The sequence below is a fragment of the Panthera onca genome, chromosome B2 (assembly GCF_046562875.1).
Source record: "Panthera onca isolate mPanOnc1 chromosome B2, mPanOnc1 haplotype 2, whole genome shotgun sequence".
Classification (NCBI taxonomy): Eukaryota; Metazoa; Chordata; class Mammalia; order Carnivora; family Felidae; genus Panthera; species Panthera onca.
In genome coordinates this window covers 142,069,449-142,091,030 of record NC_138343.1, presented here as the reverse complement: position 1 = coordinate 142,091,030, position 21,582 = coordinate 142,069,449, and the positions used below count along the sequence as shown (strand labels likewise).

General features: G+C 45.7%; 1 protein-coding gene and 1 long non-coding RNA gene across 8 annotated transcripts in view; one reads left to right on the top strand and one right to left on the bottom strand.

The window, feature by feature from the left end:
* TMEM181 (transmembrane protein 181) overlaps window positions 1–21,582 on the bottom strand; it is a 72,606-nt gene that overhangs the window by 250 nt on the left and 50,774 nt on the right. For 3 of the 5 annotated variants that reach the window (XM_078447516.2, XM_078447517.2, XM_078447518.2), the window contains 11 exons: window positions 16,153–16,233; window positions 14,304–14,403; window positions 13,596–13,726; window positions 13,298–13,389; window positions 12,041–12,098; window positions 9,644–9,746; window positions 8,988–9,039; window positions 6,741–6,823; window positions 5,555–5,644; window positions 4,125–4,191; window positions 448–3,958 (listed from right to left, as the gene is read on the bottom strand). In XM_078447516.2, the coding sequence (XP_078303642.2) occupies window positions 3,814–3,958; window positions 4,125–4,191; window positions 5,555–5,644; window positions 6,741–6,823; window positions 8,988–9,039; window positions 9,644–9,746; window positions 12,041–12,098; window positions 13,298–13,389; window positions 13,596–13,726; window positions 14,304–14,403; window positions 16,153–16,233 (1,002 nt within the window). In that variant the 3' untranslated portion in view covers window positions 448–3,813. Of the gene's footprint in view, window positions 1–447; window positions 3,959–4,124; window positions 4,192–5,554; window positions 5,645–6,740; window positions 6,824–8,987; window positions 9,040–9,643; window positions 9,747–12,040; window positions 12,099–13,297; window positions 13,390–13,595; window positions 13,727–14,303; window positions 14,404–16,152; window positions 16,234–21,582 lie in introns of those variants that run through there. The other 2 variants (XM_078447519.2, XM_078447520.2) reach the window with 2 other exon arrangements.
* LOC132667802 (uncharacterized) lies at window positions 7,090–8,991 on the top strand. Of its 3 annotated transcripts, none has more exons than XR_013555835.2 (4): window positions 7,090–7,211; window positions 7,657–7,889; window positions 8,183–8,553; window positions 8,789–8,991. It is a non-coding gene; the product is annotated as an uncharacterized LOC132667802 (long non-coding RNA). The 3 variants fall into 3 exon arrangements; XR_013555834.2 differs by having other exon boundaries at window positions 7,657–7,931; XR_013555836.2 differs by having other exon boundaries at window positions 7,595–7,931.

Here is a 21,582-nt window from a genome sequence, read left to right as displayed (position 1 = left end):
CCCCACATGCTGCCCAGTCTCCATTTTTCAGTAGCAATCAATCACCACAAACATGTTTTAGTACATCCAGGCTTCCAAGATGCTTTCATAACATTCATTTTGTGTCCACAATTAGACCATTATTTATAAGTCAGTAAACATGTTTGGAGGTTATCTGATTTAAAATCTTATCCAAGTAAGGGGAGGGGTGGGCCCCAAGCCTCAGTCTGTGACCTCCTCTCAGTGCTCATCCACAGGCACATTCGCACTGTAATAAAGACAGGCTTCTATATCTGCTTGCTGAAATGAAAAAAGCTCTCCTTTTGTCCCTGAAGCACTCATGTCTGAATGGCCAAATTAAGTCCACACACAAGAGCAAATACATCACATATAAATAAGGACCGAATGTTTCAAATTTATTAACATTTACCAGAAAGGCAGTCTCAGAATGAAGCCATTCCCAAAGTGTAAGTTTGCCATAAACAAACATTTATTCACTTTTGATTGATTACAATGATCATTCTGTGATCAGGTGTTACTGTGCTCACTGACACAGTTCCAAGACCTAATACATAGTTCGTTCTTCTGAGCTTAAAGTTGTTTTTATTTTATAAATATTTACAGGCTTTTTGTAAAAAGGCAGTTTTCAGTAGCAGAAAATTCTGTGTTTCATTGTGTGGTATTATAGTTACCAGTATATCTAAAACCTGTCAGGTCAACATGAACAGGATAACAAGATGTCACAGACGAAAGCGACTTCCCTTTGGCCTGGGGAAAAGAATAACATCTTTTTTTTCCAAAAGTCTAACCTCTAAGGCAACTGGTTTCTAAAATCCTCAAAATACATAAATATTCTCTAGTGACTTAAGTATGTACTAGCTATCTCTTGTCATCCTGTCTATGAGCTCCCGTGGTTTACCCTGTGAGAAGGATTCCAGGAAACCAGTCACCACACCGTAACCCATTTAACAACTGTACCTTCAGTAAATAGTTCAGGAAATACTTGAGGCTGGTGACATTTGTCTTGTAACCTGCCCATTTAGTGGGCTGGGTTTACATAGTGTATCTTAACTTTTATTGCCATCTGTAATTATGTACAGGAACAATCTTACAAACCTTGAATATATTTTATATATCCCCTTCTCTAGCCTTTCAAATGGGGCTTAAGAGAGAGAAAACTGCATCACTTCACTGCTGTAATGATTTAATAATAAATCAAGCAGACCTATTACCCACATGGATAATGATGCTCTCCCTAGGGAAACTGAAATACCAACAGGCACCTTCCAGATTCCCCTAGACTGGACCAGTATAAAAAATTATCCCAAAGATGATGTTATACAAGCCATTACCATGCAAGAACTGAAGTCAGCCCTCTGAATTTATAATTTAAGTTTGCAAAACTTTGATACTCTCCAAAGAAAAAAAAAATTTTTTCTTGCTACTGCCGAAAGTTTCCGGCAGACTTTAGTGTTTGAACCTAATATCTACGGCATATATAATACATGCTAAATGCTATATACTTTAAGCAAATTTTTACATGGAGTGTGTAATTTGTTGATACATATGATGCACCAGAGATCCAAAATGCACGATTTAACAAAGAACCATTTTCCCTTTAAGTACTTACTTTTATACCTTTTTTGTCTCCAACTTAGTTATAAAAAGTAAATAAATACTCCCATATTTTCATTTCATTGACTTGATACCATGAAGACTCAAGTATGAAGATATCAGTCATCAGTTTATAATTATACTACAGGACAAAGACAAGGTTTAAAAAGTTCTAACGTGTATGGCTAAATGCCTCAAGTAGTTTACTGATAAATAACAGCATTCCAAATTATGGACAGTTATTTTATAATGATTAAAACCTGTAAACTATATCACATACTAGAATACATTAATCAGTCCAAGTAAGTTTTCATCAATTTACATAAAATTATTTATAGTTAGTAGAAGAAAAATTTGGTAACAGAAAAGTTTTTCCAATACCACTGAATACAATAAAAAAAAAAGAAATCACACCATTGAAAATGTAAAAACCATGTAAACTCGAATTACCCTTGCAATAATACAGTTGTTTTAATTCAAACTTTCATATTTACAGGGTTTTAAAAACAAATTTAAATGGAATCCATATTAAAGGTACGTTATCACTAAAGTTTAAATTAAACACAAAGAGGTAAAGTCATAATGAATAGTCTCTCATGAACCTCTATAAGGTTCCAGCATTGTCTAAAGTGAAATCCGATTTTTAGCTTGGTAATCTAAGAGTTAATGCATAGATGAAGAAAATGTAGGTACTGTTTGCAGAGCCGAACAATCCTATCCTGTGCCATGCCATCAATCAGGATGTTAGCAATGATCGTATGTCAACAGTTCAAGACAGACATTATTGTGCGTGTCAAAGGAAAAGCAAAGGAGGTATCTGTACCAGACTTCTACACTTAGTCTCTGACAAAAAGGAACTGGCAACTCTCCAGGGCCTTCTGCGATGCCACAGATTCAGACAACTTTTCTTTTCCAGAGCAAGCCATCATCTTCCCAGGCCACTGTATGAGGCCGAGAGGGTGGGGCATGATTCCCATCAAGTGACCTTCTACCCAAAGATGTGCTTCCTTCCACAAGTCATCAAAAATGTTTTACTTTCTTTCATCTAGGTTCCAAATGAGGAACTGAAAAACCTTTCTTCAGTAAAGAAACTATAATATTTTATCCATCCTTTGTTTAGCTTTTATGAAAAAAATAAAGTTCCACAGGGTGTCATCTTTAATGGAGTTGTAGAAACTACAGCCCATGGGAACTGTAATGGATACCCTCTTCCCCACCCCAATCACAGCAACATCCGTTCATATTCACACATGTAACCCTCACATGCACACACGTGTGTACACAGGCCCTTGGAAAACTGTATGGTAGCAAGACCTCTCCCAACAAGAGCTGGCACTTGTCAATTTTCTTACCCTTTCCTTATGAAGCTCACCCAGTCCTCCTCAGAAGCCCACAATGCCAGTTCCGCCCCCGGGGGGCAGGGTGGGGGGCGGGCAGTGAAGGGCTAGAACCGACTCGCCCACCATTTCTCTAGTGAGACATGACACAAATTTCACACTACAGACAAGTTACGAGTCACTTAACATGCGTGGTTATCCAGAGCGCTGGCCACTCAGGCTGCCCTCATGAGACAGGCACAAAAATAGGTTTCCCTTAGAGTTTAAAGGGTCGAAACTGGTACAGGGCAGAGAAAAAAGGGAGAGAGAACGTCACCATGTTGACAACTTCATTCATAAGGGCTTTCCGTGGACTTGGAGTTAGCAAATTATTAAAAAAAAAAAAAAAACCTACTAAAAACAGGAGTAATTTCCTCCTCACTACTAAAAACAAACCCTTTCTCATCTGAAACCCTTGAAAAAGGATTTGCCTGTTTACACTTTTCATCAGCACCTCTCTTCCCAAACAAATGTAGCCACTCTAACAATAAATTTGGCCCAATGTTTAAATTTATCCTTGGTTTTGGTTTTCCTTTCAAAAATACGTAAACAAGTAAGGACCGGGAAATCTCTGCTCACGACACAAGCCTGAACACCAGCAGGAGCACGGAGGGCCAGGAAGCGGTGCTGCAGGACAGCCCGAGGCTCAGTCACTCTCAGACCCCTCCTTGTACTGCGCCCGGATGGCCTGGCCGTTCTGCAGAGGCATCTCTTCATAGTCACTCCTGTCACAAAAGAGACCTTTGAAGCCACTCGGCTTTTGACAGCTCCTCATTTATTCTCCTCTTCCACACTGACATGCCATTCTAGCAAGAACACATTCATAGTTCTGTGCTCCCCATTTCTATAGCCAACTGCCCCCGCCTGCTCCTCCCCCCCACCCCCCCCCCCCCCCCCCCATCAAGCACCAGGGCTCAACGTCAGAACGAACTGTTCCTCCTGTGGTCACCACTCGTGGTAAGTGTTCAAAAAAAGGAATGCCACTCCATCTAGTCAGAACAATGTGAAAACAGAAAACCATGGAATCACATGACACTCCCAGGTAAAAGAAAGGTCATAATGCCTTGAAAATCATTTTAGGATTGTTAACACCTGTTCCGTACACCCAGGCCGAGTGCTCACTATAGCCCAGCTTTCAGAGAGGCAGTGACTTACCCGTAGATCACATCATCGTCGGAGTCATTCAGCATGGAGAATGCAGGGTTGTCTTTCAGCTGGGACTCTGAAAACCAACAAAGAGCATTTTCATGCATGAGCCTAGGGAGGCAGGATGCTACAGAAAAAGGACAGGAGTAGAAAGGGCTGGATTCAAATCCCAGCTTCCAACATTTATTATCTATGTGACCTGAACAAATCTCGCCTCCCCAGCGTGCTTTCTCATGTACAAGCCAGGGGCAGCATCGCCACTGGGCAGGCCACCGGGCAGACCGACTGGTGGAAGCACCGGGAGAAAAGAGGCACCAGGGGAGCCCTCGGACAGGAGCTGCAACCCGGCTACTTTCTCCCAAGTCCGCACAGGGAGCAGGGGCGGAAAATGCCCAGGAGACCAGAGGTGCCTGTCCTCCCTCCCGCCCTTGGGAAGCAAGCCTCTGTCTGGTTTCTTCACCTCAAATGGGAGTAACTGCATCTTCATCATAAAGATGCTGTGAGGCTCAAACAAGACATTTTCGTGAAGGCGCTTTGAGAGCTCACACAACATGAAAGTCAGGTGGTGGTCCCGAAAGGCTATCTCCCTGCCCACATTCCAGGAGGTTCTCATCCTTCTCATTGCCTGTGTGAGAGTTTAGTTCTTCTTTGGGGCGGGGGGGAACTGGCACCTTGGCTTTCCTTGAATGGCCATGGCACTGGTCTCCAACAGACTTGACTTCATATGTGCTAAGACCCACTAACTATGTAATAATAACACAGCACATACCATGTTCTAACGCCTCAGAGCTCACGCTGCAACTGACCTCGTGTCTCTCTCTGCCAAACAGTCATGGTGCCCATCCCAATGTTTACAGCAACACTATCAGCAACAAAGTATGGAAAGACCCCAAATGTCCATCGATGGATGAATGAAGAAGATGTGGTGTCTATATATACAATGCAGTATTACTCAGCAAACAAAAAGAATGAAATCTTGCCATTTGCAACTATGTGGATGGAACTAGAGAGTATTATGCTAAGCGAAATAAGTCAGTCAGATAAAGACCAATATCATACAGTTTCACTCATATGAGGACTTTAAGATACAAAACAGATGAACATAAGGGAAGGGAAGCATAAATAATATAAAACAGGGAGGGGGATAAAACATGAGACTATTAAACATAGAGAACAAATAGAGGGTTGCTGGAGGGGTTTGGCGGGGGATAGGCCAAATGGGCTTAAGGAATCTAGTCCTGAAATCATTGTTGCACCATGTGCTAACTAACTTGGATTAAATTATAAAAAATAAATAAATTACAGAATGAATGAATGAATGAATGAATGAATGAATAAATAAGAGTCCCAGTGCCCAGCACTAACAGGGGACCCAGGAGGTGGGTCCTGAACTTCTGTGACGCTATCTGGCCAGCGTCCTGGCCCCAGGGGAGGCTTACCATACAGGGCGTTCTTCGATGGAGAATACACGAAAGCCAAAGTGTAGAGGTAAAAGTTCAACAAGCCATAGAAAGATAAGAATTCAGCTGGTGATACCGGTTAAGGGAAATAAGCAGCCCCGAACACTGCGTATTCAGTTGGCGTCTTTGCTTTCAGTCTGGCTGCCTCCGTCCAACCACCCGCAGTCCTTGCTACTGCTAACCAGCAGTGAGTACCTCAGTGCTGCACAGCCCAGACGGCAGGAAGCCACAGGGCAAGCCCACAGCTGGACGTTACAATAACCTTTCAAGGTCACCTGTGAACAACAGGTGCACCGTGCTGTCTTCTTTCCATGGAAACCTCTGGAGGTGGCAGGACCAAAGGGCAGGATGGCCACGCATGCATATGGGTAAACCAAGACTGAAAGGAAGAACGGGAAACAGTTTCTCGAACCAGTTTCTCTTCGCCTTCTCTGCATTACGGACTCCTCTGATAAAACTTTAGTGTGAAATTCGGTCACTGAAGTTTGACAAACCCTGCATGAACTCTAAGGATGTACAAAGGCCCAGGGGAAGAACCTGAGATACAAGGGATGAAAACTCCAAAGCGCCCCCTGATGGATGCCATCACAGAAAGGGAGGGGAGGGTGCGGCAAGAACACTAAAGCTGCCAGACAGCCGAAGGGTTTAGCTCGGAGCCCAGGAGCCCACCCCACTGGCCCCAGGCACATTGGGAGCCGGGACTTCTGAGCCCTTTCTGGGGACACAGGCTTAAACCGCCCTCATCTCCACTACCTGTGGACACTGCAGCTGGACACACCCCAGTGATGGGGACAGAGGACTCTCCCATCAGGCTCAGTCTCCCTCAGTGCTCTTCGGGCAGAAGCGAGCACCGGGATTGAGGCGAGGCTCTGGATGGAGCCTGGGTTCCTAAAGAATCCCCAGCAGGCGGACAGGAGAGCAGGGTGGCGGGGAGAGCAGCTGGGGAGCGGGAGTCCCTTGGGACAGCTTGGCCCTGCTGGGCCTGGGCCGCTGCCCGCAGGGGAGGGCAGGGGAGGGCAGGGGAGGGCGGTGGCGGGGCCGCAGCACACAGGGCACCACAGCGCAGGGGCCCTCCTCTTCTTCACGTTTGCAGACCTAACACGCCAACCACTCCACGCTGAGCGTGTTCCTGAAGGCCGGCGGCCGCCTCCCATTGAAAGGATATAATTCTGGTAGTGAGTTGACAGTTCAGCTACAAAATTGTCTTGTAATACTTGCGCTCCAAACCTTAAATAAAGGATGACGATGCTGGAAAAAAGGGGGTAGGGACAGTAAGTAAAAACACACGAGGAAGTGGCACTAGCTTCGCAGAGCTCCTTCCACTCACCCTATTCACACCGTCCATTCGCTACAAGGTCTGCACGGCCCGAGTGCGCGCGCACGCACGCGCCCACACGCACCCGAACACGCGCACGCGCACACCAACCCTGCCTTGGCTGGGGTAGAAGCGGCTAACGTCGACGCAGGCCGCGTCGCAGCCTCGCCTCGGGGTCGGAAGCGCCCGCCGCGTCCTCCTTCCCTTCTCGAGCCGCCTTCGAGGACGCTTCCCAGACGGGTCCCCACAGCAGACGACAGCGCCCGGAGGGGAGCCCACGGCTCCTCAGCACGCACCCCTCCTCCGCGCGGGGTTCTCACGGTGAGGCGGCGCCGCACCCCTGTGCGCACACCCCACACCCCACACCCGCCTTCGGCCGCGCGCGCCACCACCGAAGGTCCTGACACGGAGCTCCGCAGCCTCCGAACCCGCTCCCCTGCGCTCGTCTCCCCTCCCCGCGGCCCGTCCTCCACAGGGAGCCTGACTGATCGCTGACAATCTAAGCCTTCACCTCAGGGCTTCCACCCTTCCAAAGGGTTCCCATCACCGAGAACAAACTGGGACTCCTCATGGCGGCCCGCGGACCCTGCCCTGACCTCTCCGTCTCCGGTGGCCTCTTTCCCTCCCGGCCTCCCCTCTTGCGATATCTCCTCTCCTTCTCCTCCCCAAGCCACTGGCTGTCCCCAGCGCCCATGTATTTCCAGGGCTCATCGTCAGGCCTCCGTCACCTCCTCAGAGAGACGTTCTCTCCCCTCCCCACCTGCAGCACAGCCTCTCCTGCCATCATCACATCTGTTTTCACGACGGGACTGCTATTTACTTGTCACCGTCTTCCTCCCCTGGAGTAGAACCACCACCATCGGGAGGAACATGTCTGCCCGCTGACCAGGGAGCAGACACTCGGTACAGGTCTGCTGGGCAAATAAACGAATCCCCTTGAACCTGTATGAAGAAAGACCATGAGGGCATAACAACTTCTAAGTCTCCTCGGAGGGCACTGCAAGTATCCCACTCCTGACCTGTGGACTGGGTAGCAGGAGGGTAAGGATTGGGGGGGGGGGGGGCAAGGGTGTGTGTGTGAGAGGGTGAGAGTGTGTGTGAGAGTGTGTGTGTGACTGTGTGAGAGGTGTGTGAGGAGTATGGGTAGGTGTTGAAGGACGTGAGGGTGTGTGAGAGAGCGCGTGTGTGAGAGAGCGCGTGTGTGAGAGGAGGCATGTGAGAGGTGGGAGACAACACACGCACCAAGAGATGAAGAGGGCCCGCCTGCGTGATACGGGCACTGCTGTTTTCAGGCAAACGCAAATTCTGAAGGATCTCACTTGGAAGCCCACGCTGAGTTCACGCAGTGTGATGAGTGACGTGCACAACCCGGGAAAGGGAAGGGACGCAGGTGCCCACAGGAGTCTGCCTGCTCAAGCAGCCGGGGACCTCAGCGCCTCCTTGCAAAGCTGGCCTCTCAGAGCCCATGTGGCTCGGGCCAAAGAAGAGGGCTGGCTGCCATTTATTTGCCACCCAAACAACCAAGAGAGAAAAGCAGGTAACTAGATTTCTTTCCCTCTGGATTTTGATTTTAGCAGAAAGAGACAAACCACAAACGACCGAACAATGATCTGGCATTGATTCACACGGACAACTGGGTCACCTGGGCCCTCGTAGTCTCCAGGTACAGCATCCCTTCCTGTCGGGGCCACCACATGGGGTTCAAGGACACCTATGGTACTTAGTCCTCTACTTAGAGCACCAAAAGGATGCCAGGTGCCAAATACATGCGTGGTGTTCTAATTCTTTAACCTGAGTTGCTCTGTGGCTGATCCACCTACATGGTGACATCAGAGCAAGTAGTGAGCTCCCCCAGCACTGGACCGGCTGGGTTCAAGTCAACGTTCTTCATTCCCCAGGGCACATTCAACACAACTGTACTCGCTCCACCACTGTGCACACTCAGCGCCTGCCCTGGGCAAGAGGCTCTCTGACCCAGTGAATATGTTTGGCTAGAAATGCCCTAAAGTTAACTTTGTAAAAGGGGGAGAAAGATATTCATGGTAGGAAAATAAAATTCACGGTTTTGTTTCTTTCAAAAAAATAAAGTCTTCTTACCTAATGACAAGTACTACAAAAGTCAATGCAGTCAAAAATTTTAACCTGAGATCTGAAAAAGAAATAAATACCCCATTAAACCACATTGGAAGTAAATTCCATTTTCAGCTCAGAGACCTTAAAAATAAAAACAAAAATAAACAAAGCCTCCTGAACAAAACCTCTCCTCCATCTGGACTTTAAGCCTGTGTGTACCTGAAGCCCAGAAGAAATGCTATCCCACCTCCCAGAGAGACCATGGCCATTATTATTTGGTTGTGACAGATTGAAGGAAAGGATCCTATGAGATCAGGTGAGTTGCCCGGATTCAGGACCAGGAAAACCACAATGGCCACCTCCTCTATATAGGTATGATTCTGGAAGGATCCAGGCAGCTCCAAAGCCACAATGGCACCCAGGGCCCCAGGTGGCTTCTACCCCACAGGCCTCCCTTCAGTGCTGGCCTAAGGCACTGTCCAAAAGGCTCACAGTTACCCAGTCAGCCCTGATACCAGACCTCCCCAGGGACCAAAGGCACTGGTCTCTAGCCTGAGGGAATGCGATGGGTCCCCATGCAGGTCAGGCCTCCTGCTGGGTGGACACTGGCCACTCCTCCCACCATGTGAGGTCAACTCCTGGCTCACCTTGCCCTGGGCAATTTGTGATGTGGCACTTACCTACATAAGGCATGTGACGTAGCTCGGAACAGGCCCGCACTATCAAGAACAAAAGGTATAAAATATACATAGCTGCCACCACCATGAAGAAAACTTTCATTCCCTAGAACGACACAAGATGGGCAATCGAATAAGAACAGGGTGCTCAGTGCTGCTCCTCTTTCCAATACCACCACAAGCAGGAAAACCAAACATTTTTAAAAGGAGCCTAGAATCCTGAAGGTCACTCCGTAACACAGAACAAGGATGTGTTCCCACCACTGTGACTTCCTTATCCAGACCCAGCCTCTCACCCTATCTGTGAGCACGGGTGGCTCACCTGGGTGGGCATCCCCAGCCCTCGTTCATCAGATGAGCAAGAATCCAAGCTCCTTCCATGACACATGGAAAGCTCCTAGCACAGGGCCTGGGACGTAGCAGGTGCTCAATACACTAGTGCTGGGTCTTCAGCTTTTTTCAGCTTCCTAGAAGTCTCTGGTTTCCAGTGTTTTCTCTAGTAACAGACGTAGGTCACTGATTGAGAAGGGGACAGGTGACAGTTGCCTTGCTCAAGTCGTTCTAAGTGCTGGCCATGTGCTTTGAATTCCTGGTCAATTCAACCCACACAACAACTCTTTAAGACTGCAGCATTGCCCCCTTTTACAGAGGGAAACAGGCTGGGATGCTGCCCCCAGGACACAGGTTTTACCCCGAAGGCCATCCAGGGAGCTGGGCACACTGGCCCAGGTACTGACCCCAAGTGACCTCAGGCAAGACCTTTCACCGCCCTCAGTTTCCTCATATGAAAAATGAGGGGATTGGACCAGACAAAAGCTCCAATAACAGATTAGCATGAATTTATATTATTTCATCTAAATCTGGGGAATTATGCTCAACCTACAGCCCAGTATGTGATCCATCACTGGGGTCTGTAGAATCTTCATGAGAATGTGTCAAAGCCGCTCTTCCCTGTCCCTTCCTTTAGTGCCCTGCCCTCAGGGAGAAAAGGCTTCTCTGAAGCCCAGCCCCTCATACACAGGACCTCAAGCCTTCCTAGGGTGTGGGTGCCCTTCTCGAGCACAGCCCCCATTGAGTCTGCCCTGACTCAGGTCTCCTGCATGGCCTCCTCCCCCTGTGGCCCCACACAAGTCTGGAACAATTCCTCCCTTCCCTGGCCCAGAATGCCTCCCCTACTCTCCACTCCAGGTGCAGCCCCTCCCCACAAAAAACTTATTAAAGCATTATAAGGCTAAATAAAAGACAAAGAAAAAGGACAAAACACAAATAACTTGTAACTTGGGCCCACTGTATGTAAGGATACAGCTGTCAGGACACTGCACACTTGTCAACACTGGTCTGTACTTATTTCTAAGCTTTTTCTCCCTCACAAGGTCATGCATTCTTTGAGAGCAAGAATCATGGCACGTTGCTCAAAAGGCATTCATTGACTGACCTTCAAAACTCCTCAAACTTCTAAATAATGGAATGGAAAGGCTACTGGCACTTCCTTGCTGAAATTCGATTAAGAATCAGGGCTTATTCTGTTTGCTATGACATGTGTAGTCTCAACACACATTATACATCTTTCAAGATACCATCATTCACTAAACCTCCCTCTTTCTCAGAGGCCATTCCCATAAAGAGCCACAGATTTTATCACTTCACAGGAAGCTCTGCAAAGCACCAGAGAAATGCTGGCTGTCACCAAGCTCAGAATTCAACTCTGTGCCTCTGGGATTGCCCTGCTGGAAACATCCCTCCTAGACTCCTCCCAGGGCTCCTTCTGCGGTGCCCTCCCCCCACCCCCCCCCCACCAGCCCTATGCACATCCATACCCGGGCTGAGCAGCCAGCTGCGTCTGACAGGGGCTGCCCTGCAAGACATGAGGGATGCAGATAAACCTGGAGACTCAAGGGAAAGCCGCACTCAGGGCTGACTGCCATTTGTGAACCTCTGTGTAAAATAAAAACATAGGACCCCTTGTTCGAAAGTATAAAGAATTCTGGGTTGGCAAGAGCAGAGCATCACCCAGGGCGCTGGGCCCTGTGACTGCCCGGGTTGCACGCCTACAGAGCCGGCCTGGCCACATCATTCATTAGCTGGAAACCTTCCTCTATTTTAGAGAATTAAACAAACAAAAATGTCTTCTTAATTGTTCTACAATGCTCTTAAATCTGACACCTCTTCTGTGCCTCAACCATATACCAAGCAATGGAAGCAACAACTTTGTTTTTAAAAGCTTATTTTTTATACTATTCAAATACCTTTTTCCAAATTTTGCACCCATGAACCTTCTGCATTCTCCCCCAAAGTGCCAGCCAATGAGCTCATGTCCCCAACACAATTTAAGTTATGAAGTTCAGTAATTTTGAAAAACGGCATTTAAAAAAAACACCAGGCATCATTAATAATTCTTACCTGAAAATTTCCTGTGTCAACTCGATATTGGTACATTGGATCGTGTAATTCATTAACTCTGAAAATACAATATTATAAAAAATATCATAGATTAATAACTAGTACTTTCCATTTTATACTTTCACTTGGCTTTTTAAGAAACTTATTAACATAAACTCCTTGCTAACCAACAGTAAAAGATTTTTAAAAATAATCCTAAATTTATAAGAAACCCTAAATTTCACAATGAAAATGCATCTGGTGCTACTAAACTTAATTGTTTTCCCATAGTCATTAGTACTATGAGGCTGCAGTATTTTTCATTTCAAAGAAATCCCTATACTATTTCTCTTGCAAGGCCAAAAACTGTTTTAAGGCACCTTTTCAATGGCATTCATGGGCACTGGGAATAGCTGAGTACACAAAGAAAGTTATAAAAGTAAATACCAACTTCCATGCAACTCATTTTTTTTAAGTGTTTACTTATGCTTGAGAGCGAGAGTGTGCACAAGTAGGGAAGGGGGCAGAGAGATGGGGACAGAGGATCCAAAGCTGGCTCTGCACTGAGAGCAGAGAGCCTGATGTGGGCTCAAACTCATGAAATGTAAGATCGTGACCTCAGCTGAAGTCGGACGCTTAACCGACAGAGTCCCCTAGGCACCCCACCACGCAACTCATTTTAAAATGAAACTAGGTAGCTGAGGTGGCAGGCAGGGACGGGGAAGGGAGACGAGGTGGGCTGAGTGCTGTCATGGGCCATGAAGTCAGACGTGCCAAGTGCCAAAATCATACCCCTGAAATGGAACTCATTTCTATAGAAAATCCTACTTGGATGCATCAGGCTGTGCCCACATCAGGCTTCTACAGTGGTCCCAGTTTACAGGACAAAACTACTAATATCAACAAGCCTTGGGAGCTGGTGCAGGGATGGGAGTTTACAGATGTAAGCCCAAGGAGAAACTAAAGCTTCTGGCGGGCAGGGTTGAGCCAGGACCCCTGAGCGTCATTCCTAAAGACAATGTCTTTGCCACTTTGAAGGGGCAAGCTAAAATGACACATACTTTTTCATTTTCCAAACTAGACTATAAGGACTGTGTTACCTGACGTGACATTCAAGCAAAAATGAATCCTCAGTTCAAATCACACTATCCAGTCTTGATACCCTGGTGACAGATTCCTTTCCAGATGAGTTCACAAAATATAGTGAGACTGTGGATCTTTCCACCTTTGTCAAATGCTTCTCATGCCTGAAGTTTCACACATAACAAGATTACTCACGTCTGCCATATTCCTAGTGTAACAGAAGCCAACCACAATAGTCCAACAATGAAGAATTTAGGTAAATAGAAAGTCAAACACTTCCTTTCTCCCTAAAAATCAAAAAAAGTAAGAAATAAGTTAGTAATTCGACCAAACCATTAGCGTCTAGCAGACCATACTAGATCATAGATAAAAGCATTTCCACATAGCATGCAAGCTTCTGCTGACTGAGGCTGAAGACAGATTCTCAAGGAGAAGTTTACCTCAAGGACTATTGCCAAAGTCTGGACTGGCAGCGCTGAGGGCTGGTGCTCACCTGAACCCGTATCCCATGGTACACGCACAGCCAGAAGAGCAGCAAGGCACACAGGAACACAGACTGAAAGAGATCGTCCAGCATGCCTGGAAACCAGCTGTTCACCAGAAAGGAGAGGGGGAAGAACGGATCTGGAATGCAACAGGCAGAAAGGCCTGATGAAGGCAGGCTCACCCCACCCCGCACAGGGCTTCGGGTCCCCTCTGTGAGGGCAGAACTCACAATCACCTTCTCCTCAGGCAGAGCCAAAGGGAGGTAGTAAACTAAAGGCTGTTTTGTTTTTCAAAAAACCTGAAAGCCATTGAACAGATTGCTCCAGTGATCATTACAGAGTGCCGTCTGCTCCCGCCATCCGCTCCTCCCCACAGGCCTGGGAATCCCAGTGCTGCGGCTCTGGAAGCAAATGCTTTCTGAAGCAGGGGAAGAGGAACAGACGGCAGTGTTTGCCGCCTTCAGCCAAGTTCCAAGACGGCTGTGTCTGTAGCCCTTCCAGGTTTTAACTACCAAAGCGATCACTTATTTGTGAAAGCAGCCAGGCATCTGCCACATCCCCGTGCAACAGCGCTCATGCACTCTGGGGGATGCTGCTACCTGTTCCTTCAGAGGCTCCCACGCTCTTCTAGAGACTCTGGGGCCAGACTCTCTCTAGGACACCTTCCAGCTTTAAGCCTTAGAGCTGAAAGCTCCAAAATAAAAACGGGCACCTACCATTGTAAAGCAGCAGCAGAGGCAAAAGAATGGACATCCACTTCTGCTCCATCCCCCAGTCTCTCATGGAAAACTTCCGGAGGGAATGGGCAAACAGGCACTGCAGACCAAATCAGGCACTTGAGTTACTGTTTTTGTGTATACCTTGCTTAATATCGTGGTAAGCCATCCCAAATTGATGGTCAGCCAAACCTCGAAGTTGACCCCTTGTTGCACTGCCTGCTGAGACCATCAGTGTCAACTGAGAGGAGATGGTAAATGTCTGCCAAGGGGCCATGGGTAAGATGGCCACAAGCTGTTCTCGTAGTGGCAGGTGGGGACAGAGAATATATACCGGCCATAACCCCTCTGCAAAAGGGAAGAGCACCCACCCTCCCCTTCCCGGACAGGCTACTTCTATAAGGCCGGCCCCACAGAGCCACACAGAGGACCTCCCTGGGGACAGGCCACACGCTCCCAGCCATGCAACATCTGAGGATGACTATAGCTTGTAAGGAGGGCACTGGGGGGTCCCCGAACAAAAACCAAGAGAATGAGGCTAATAACTATGGTCACTAGATGTGTATGTTTTCAAACACGTCCCTGAAGAAGGTGTACTGATTGAGCCGTAGAAGTTTCTTTCAAGTACTTTAACACATTACACAATCTGTATAAAAAGACCTGGAGTTTTTTGTTTTGTTTTTCTGTAATCTACATATGCCAATGATTTTCTAAGCAATCTGGACTTCCTGGGCCAATGGGCCATTTCTCCTGGTCTGTTAGGCTCAGGCTCATGTCTCTAGTTTATGAACATAGTGCCCTGGGTGCCAGCTCTTTGGGCCCCAGAGTGTGGCAGCAGCAACTCAGACATTAGAGATGCTTCAAGAAACAGCAAAGATTTCTGCTGACCAAATATAAATGGCACTTCTCCACTTTCCTTTAGTAGTTCACTTGGGGAGCCCAGAGCATGGCTGGGAACGCAATACAATCCCCAGCTCTCTGCATATTCTACTATACTCCAGAGGCCATGTCCCACCCTCCATCCACACCCAGGTCCCATGTCACCACCATCTGGCACTTTTCTCACGTGCCTACCCCCCACGAGCCTATGTCCTGCTGTGTACCGTCAGATTGTAAAGCACCAAGTGACCCTTGGGTGGCAACTGGAGTGGCCACCACCGCAAACACTCAACAGATCTCTTGAATGTCACACCCTCTGCATCAGCAAGTGGCAAGCAGCTGATGGGCAGAACACCATCCTTTGGATGGCACTAAGTACCAAGGCACACCCCCTCCTCCTCCAGTTTTAAATTCTCATCAGCACTGATGGGGCCTTTGTGGGGAACGCTTGTGCTTTAAGGGTAAGCATTTTCCCCAAAGTCACAGGGTGCTTGTGGACGCTGAACTCAGACCGCAAATGAGACAGAAGCTTGCACTTCCAAACCCACTCATCTGAGGCCTGCCTCCTGAAAACACCCAAAGACTGAAAGGTCTCATACGATTTCCCACATGTAAAAACCAAAGAATGTCCCTGCTGTATCTGCCTACATGCAAAGAAGATGATTCAAACAAGTTAGGTTAAATGGCATACAGGTTAAATGACATGGTCTTTGCATTCTGATGAGCATTTACTTAAATGTCAGCGATCTGTAATCACTATTACATGGAAGTTCTTCCATCGTTCTTTTTGCCCTGCAGCATCCTAGCAGACATACAGAATATTTGGTAATATCAGGTTGGCCCACTGGATGGAGCGTCTCAGAGTTCAGATAAATCTCCTGTTTGGGTCATACGTCAGTAATCATCATTCATAAGGTAACTCTGCCCTTGTTAGGATCCTGACATGGTCTGTCGGGCAAACAGGACTTACAGTGACAATGAAGGTAAGCACCACAAAGACGAATCGGAACCAAATTTCCAATTGGGAAAATGCAGGGTCATAAGTCTTCCACTAAAATGCAAAGTAGGAAAATAATTTGAAAAGATATATGCATCTAAAAGGAAGTACACCAGATTATTGATAATAGTTCTGTCTTGATATGAGGCTTTAATTTTAAATGTTCTCTTTCCTTATACTTTCTCATATGTTCTAAAATTTTAACAGTACATTTTTATGTTAAAGAGCACAGACTTAAGAAAATCTTAATTATCAAACATTGAAAATAGTTTTAAATGGTTTGCACTAATGATAAATCTGGCAGACAAATCATTCTGTAATCACAAGAGCATTTTGCTTTTAAACCTGATATTGAAAATTAACACTGTCGGGGCGCCTGGGTGGCGCAGTCGGTTAAGTGTCCGACTTCAGCCAGGTCACGATCTCGCGGTCCGTGAGTTCGAGCCCCGCGTCAGGCTCTGGGCTGATGGCTCGGAGCCTGGAGCCTGTTTCCGATTCTGTGTCTCCCTCTCTCTCTCTGCCCCTCCCCCGTTCATGCTCTGTCTCTCTCTGTCCCAAAAATAAATAAAAAACGTTGAAAAAAAAAATTTAAAAAAAAAAAAAAAAAAAAAAAAAAAAAAGAAAATTAACACTGTCAATCCCTTTATTAGAAAAAGCTACGCTTTCCATTAAAAGAAACAGATTCTTAAAAGATGTGAAAATGTGAGTAGGTAGGATGTTCTAAAAAAAAAGATTAAGTGAAACATACAAATATGAATCTGAAACCAAAAGCACAATGGAATTACAGGTGTCAGCTCTCATGCTGAGTAGATTCACCCCTATCAAGTGTACACCTCACACAGCTGAGGATGCAGGCAGCACATGCCAATGGCAGGCAGAAGGCAGCCCTTCCAACCTCAGTCACCAGCCAGATTTATCACCAGACCCCAGGGCACCGCACTGGGCCAATGAGCCCTAGTGTGTTAATACATGGAATTCAAATCATCTGAGCAATTAAAAAAAAATCTACTTCAGAACAGAGTTACAGACACGAGATTTACCTTACTTACCTGAAACATTTAAAATACACACATACACACACAGGTAAGTAAACACACACACAACCTAAAACCCTGGACAGATATAATGAAGGACAATAATCTCTGGCTGATAAGAGCGGTACACCCTACAGCTGCCCCAAGCCATGGTAGGGAGGGAGCCCAAGCAGAGCATCACGAACACACCTGCTGGGAGTCCAGGGAGACAATCCACCGGCTGCGATTCAAAGGACAGAGTACAGAGAGGAGAGCTGTAAGAGAGAGACCTGGATACCTGCTAAAGACTGTCCTTGTCACATCTCCACCTGAACACTGATCAGGGCATGAGTGTGAGTAAACCACCTTCCGCTGGGAGAAAAAAATCTCTGAAATGGATCACTGGCACTCACAGAGGGCCAGTAATAGTGCCTGCTCTCACAGAAAAAAACACACAAAGGGGCACAAATGCTCTCACCCCAGTGGTGAGAAGAAAAGTACCCTTAGATTTCATGCTGCTTTGGCCCTATTTAGTGAAGTTTAAAAGACCTAAAAAAAAAAAAAAAAAATCAATCCATTTCCAAGTAACTTGACAATATCCCAGAACAAAGCTCAAGGATTATTTATAAGAATACAAAATCTAACATCAATAATGTCTGGCATTAAATAAAAAATACCACACATGTAACACTGTGTCAACTGTACTCAAAAAAAGAAAGGAAAAAGAAAAATACTAAACATGTGAAAAAACAAGAAAAATGGAACCATAACGAGGAAAAAACTAATCAATCAAAATTGCCCCAGGCATCACAGATGATATAGAATTAGCAGATAAAGACAGTGAGAAGCTGGAGGAAAGTCTGAACATGTGAGGGAGAAACCTGGAAATGGAACAAGAGCAGAATAGACATTGCAGAGATGAGAGAATGTGGAGACATGACGAGAAGTGATTTTAAATGAACTGGAGCAAAAAATAAACAGAACACCAGTAAGTATGAGACGACTTCAAATGGCCTAAAAGATGTATATTTGAATTTCTCAGGGGGGGTGGTAAACAAGAGGACAAAACAAAATATGTGAAGAAGTAATGAGCAAAACTTTTCCAAATTTAATGAAAACTATGAAATCACAAATCCAAGAACTCAATGAACCCTAAGTAAGAAAAACATGAAGAAAAGTACACCAAGGAACACCAAAATCAAATTGTTTAAATCAGTAAAAGAGAAACATTTTAAAAGCGGGGGTAGAGGGGGAGGAGAGGAGCACCAGCACAGGGGTCAAAGATACGGACAGCATATTTCTTGCCAGAAAAACGTAAGCTAGAAGACATTCTCAAAGTGCTGCAGATTAAAATCACAATGCAATACCACTATACACCTATTAGAATGGCCAAAATTAAAAACACAACCATACCAAGTATTGATGAGGATATGAGGCAACTGGAGCATTCTCATACACAGCTGGCAGAATGTAAAACAATATAACCACTTTGGAAAAAGTCTGTCAGTTTCTTAAACAAACATACCCCTACCATATGACCCAGCCACTCTGATCCTAGGAACTCATCCAAGAGAAATGAAAGCACACGTCCATACAGAGATTTATACACCGATGTTCACAGCAGCTTTATTTATAAGAGTCCTAAACTGGAGACAATCTAAGTGTCCATTAGTGGGTGAATGGATGAAGAAATTCTGCTGTGTCCACATACCAGAATATTACCCAGCAACAAAAAGGAATGAACTGATACACCCAACATCATCAATTAATCTCAAAATAATTATGCTGGATGAAAAGTAAGATTGTGTTTATATAAAATTCTAAAAAAATACAAATGAATCTGTAAGGAAAACAGATCAGTGGTGGCCAGGGGACAGAAGGTAAGAGGAGGAAGAGACATGAGGGAACTTTTAGGAAGTGAGGGGGTATGCATATTATCTTGATTTTGGTGACTTTTTCCCAGGTATGTATGTATGTTAAAAGGGATCCAATCTGGGGCGCCTGGGTGGCTAGGTCGGTTAGGCGTCCAACTTCAGCTCAAGTCACAATCTCGCAGTCCATGAGTTCGAGCCCCACGTCAGGCTCTGGGCTGATGGCTCAGAGCCTGGAGCCTGCTTCCGATTCTGAGTCTCCCTCTCTCTCTGCCCCTCCCCCATTCATGCTCTGTCTCTCTCTGTCTCAAAAATAAATAAAAACGTTAAAAAAAAAATTTTTTTTAAAGAGATCAAATCTTATATTTTAAATATGTGCACTACCTTGTATGTCAATTATGCTTCAGTAAAGCCATCAAACAAAAACCAACAATTAACAACCAATGTTAATGAGAAAGTAGCAATTATGAGCACTGATGGGGGTATCAATGTGAACAGAATATTCAAATAGAAAAAATACAATACGTATCTTAGCTGAAAAAAGATTTAAGACATAATCAAGAAGAGAAAGAAAAAGTGTTAACGTTAGGCAAAAAGTCACAAAATACGTTTAAAGTTAACAGTGAAGAAAGTAAGTTTTTCACCTTCAGGAGACTGTAACTCTTCAGAAAGGAAGTAACTATGGACCCCCACTGAAGGAGGGAAATTCTGTTTTAAAGATTGTCAAAACAGTATAAAACTCACTCACTTTCAAAATTAACACTAGAAAACAATGCATTATCCAATAAATAGAACTAAACATAAAACATGCACTTTAGTTCTAAGCTAAGAGTTCAGAGGAAGGAGGAAGAGGAGGAAGGTGAGGTGGAACAAAGACGGCACTAAATTATGGTTTCACAGTCGTGCCCCGAGCACTGGGCTGACAGCTGATGCACGGTGGATACTCAAAACTGTACTGCACTCAATCCAGTCTTCCTTTGCTCCTGCTGTACCTTTCCCTGTCCTTCCCGATCCAGGGAAACCATGTTCACGTAGCATTTATCTCTGGGAGGATGCCTTCACTAGCAGCAGCTGAGTTCCTCGGAGACCGACCAGCCTCACGGCTCAGTCTGGCATTCACTTGTGCCAAGGGCTCGAAAAGTCTTTCTTTTCCTTCAAGTGAGCCAAGAAGAATGCAGGAAGTTCAGAGAACATGGCCCTGGCCCCTCCACCTCAAACAATGGATCCAGTGATGCCAGGCCCACTGGGATTCTGTCAATCAGTTGGCCAGTGCCTGTGCCAGTGCCATGATTAGGACCACAGCCACTGCATGGACCTCATTCTATGGAATTAGGGAGTTTTGTCTTTGTGTTTTCTTTTAAGTGTGAATATGTATATTTGAAATTAAAAAGGAAATAAATAAAAGAAAATAAACAGAAAACACTCAGGCTCTAGACATTTACTGTGAAACCTTCAGAGCCATCAATCCATTCACTGGCATGTGTGTTAAGGTCCTTTGGCCTTCACAAAGCCGCCTTTGTCCTTTCAGAGATTGGGCTCACCCTGCAATACCACAAACTGACTTTGGAACAAGTATCCATTTTATGCCCTAGGCCACTTCTCCCTAATCAGAATCTAGAGAGTTTTGGTCCAGTTTCTCCATTCATCCACTCAACATTTGTTGAGCACCTATTCTGACTATATGCAAGCAAATACGATGTCAAATATGGTACAGACAGGAAACACTAACAAACAAAATCAGAAAAATGCCTCCATGAGCTAATGTTCTGGCAGAGAACATATACTCTATGATAACCTTCAAGCCCTTTGACTAGGAAAGCCACAGGAACACACAGGGGTGGGGGCACATTGGGGTACAGGCTGCTCAGGTAGGTGGTATTCCCAGAAACCTAATGGAACTGGTTCACAGCCCAGGTTTCCAACACTTGAAAACCAATATAAAAGATTATACACAGAAATATCTGGAGGGGAAGAACTTTTGTAATGTCCTATTAGAACAACATATCAAGAGTGATCCAAGAATCCAGTCAGTGCTTATCAAAGTGCTGCCTGCTGCCAGACCTCTCAATTCACATGAAAACTGGAGGGTGTCCACTGGATGGAAAACTGAAGGACTTGGGAACATTAGCTGTTGTTTTCATCTCATCTCCCAGTGAAAGGCTGTGGCTTAGGAAGAAAAAGAAGGAAATGAGAACAGCTGGCTGCAGTGTCGCTCAAGAATCAACCAGAAGGTATTTAATTAGAGGGGAAAATGCCCAGCTTGGCCCTGAAGACAGGGAGCTGATGTGATGCGGGTGGAGGTGTTCACAAAGCTCAGGAGAAAATGACAGGCAAGTGAGTAAAAGCAATCTCCACCATGTCTAAAGTCTACACTCCACTGCATATGCAGAGCATGGCCAATAGAACAAACCTTTTTAAAAAACAACAGAGATAAGCGCTATCTCCCACATACCTTAAGGCCTGCAGGGTGGTCTTGACTTGAACATGGTAATGGGATGTGGGCAAGAGGTACTCAGAAG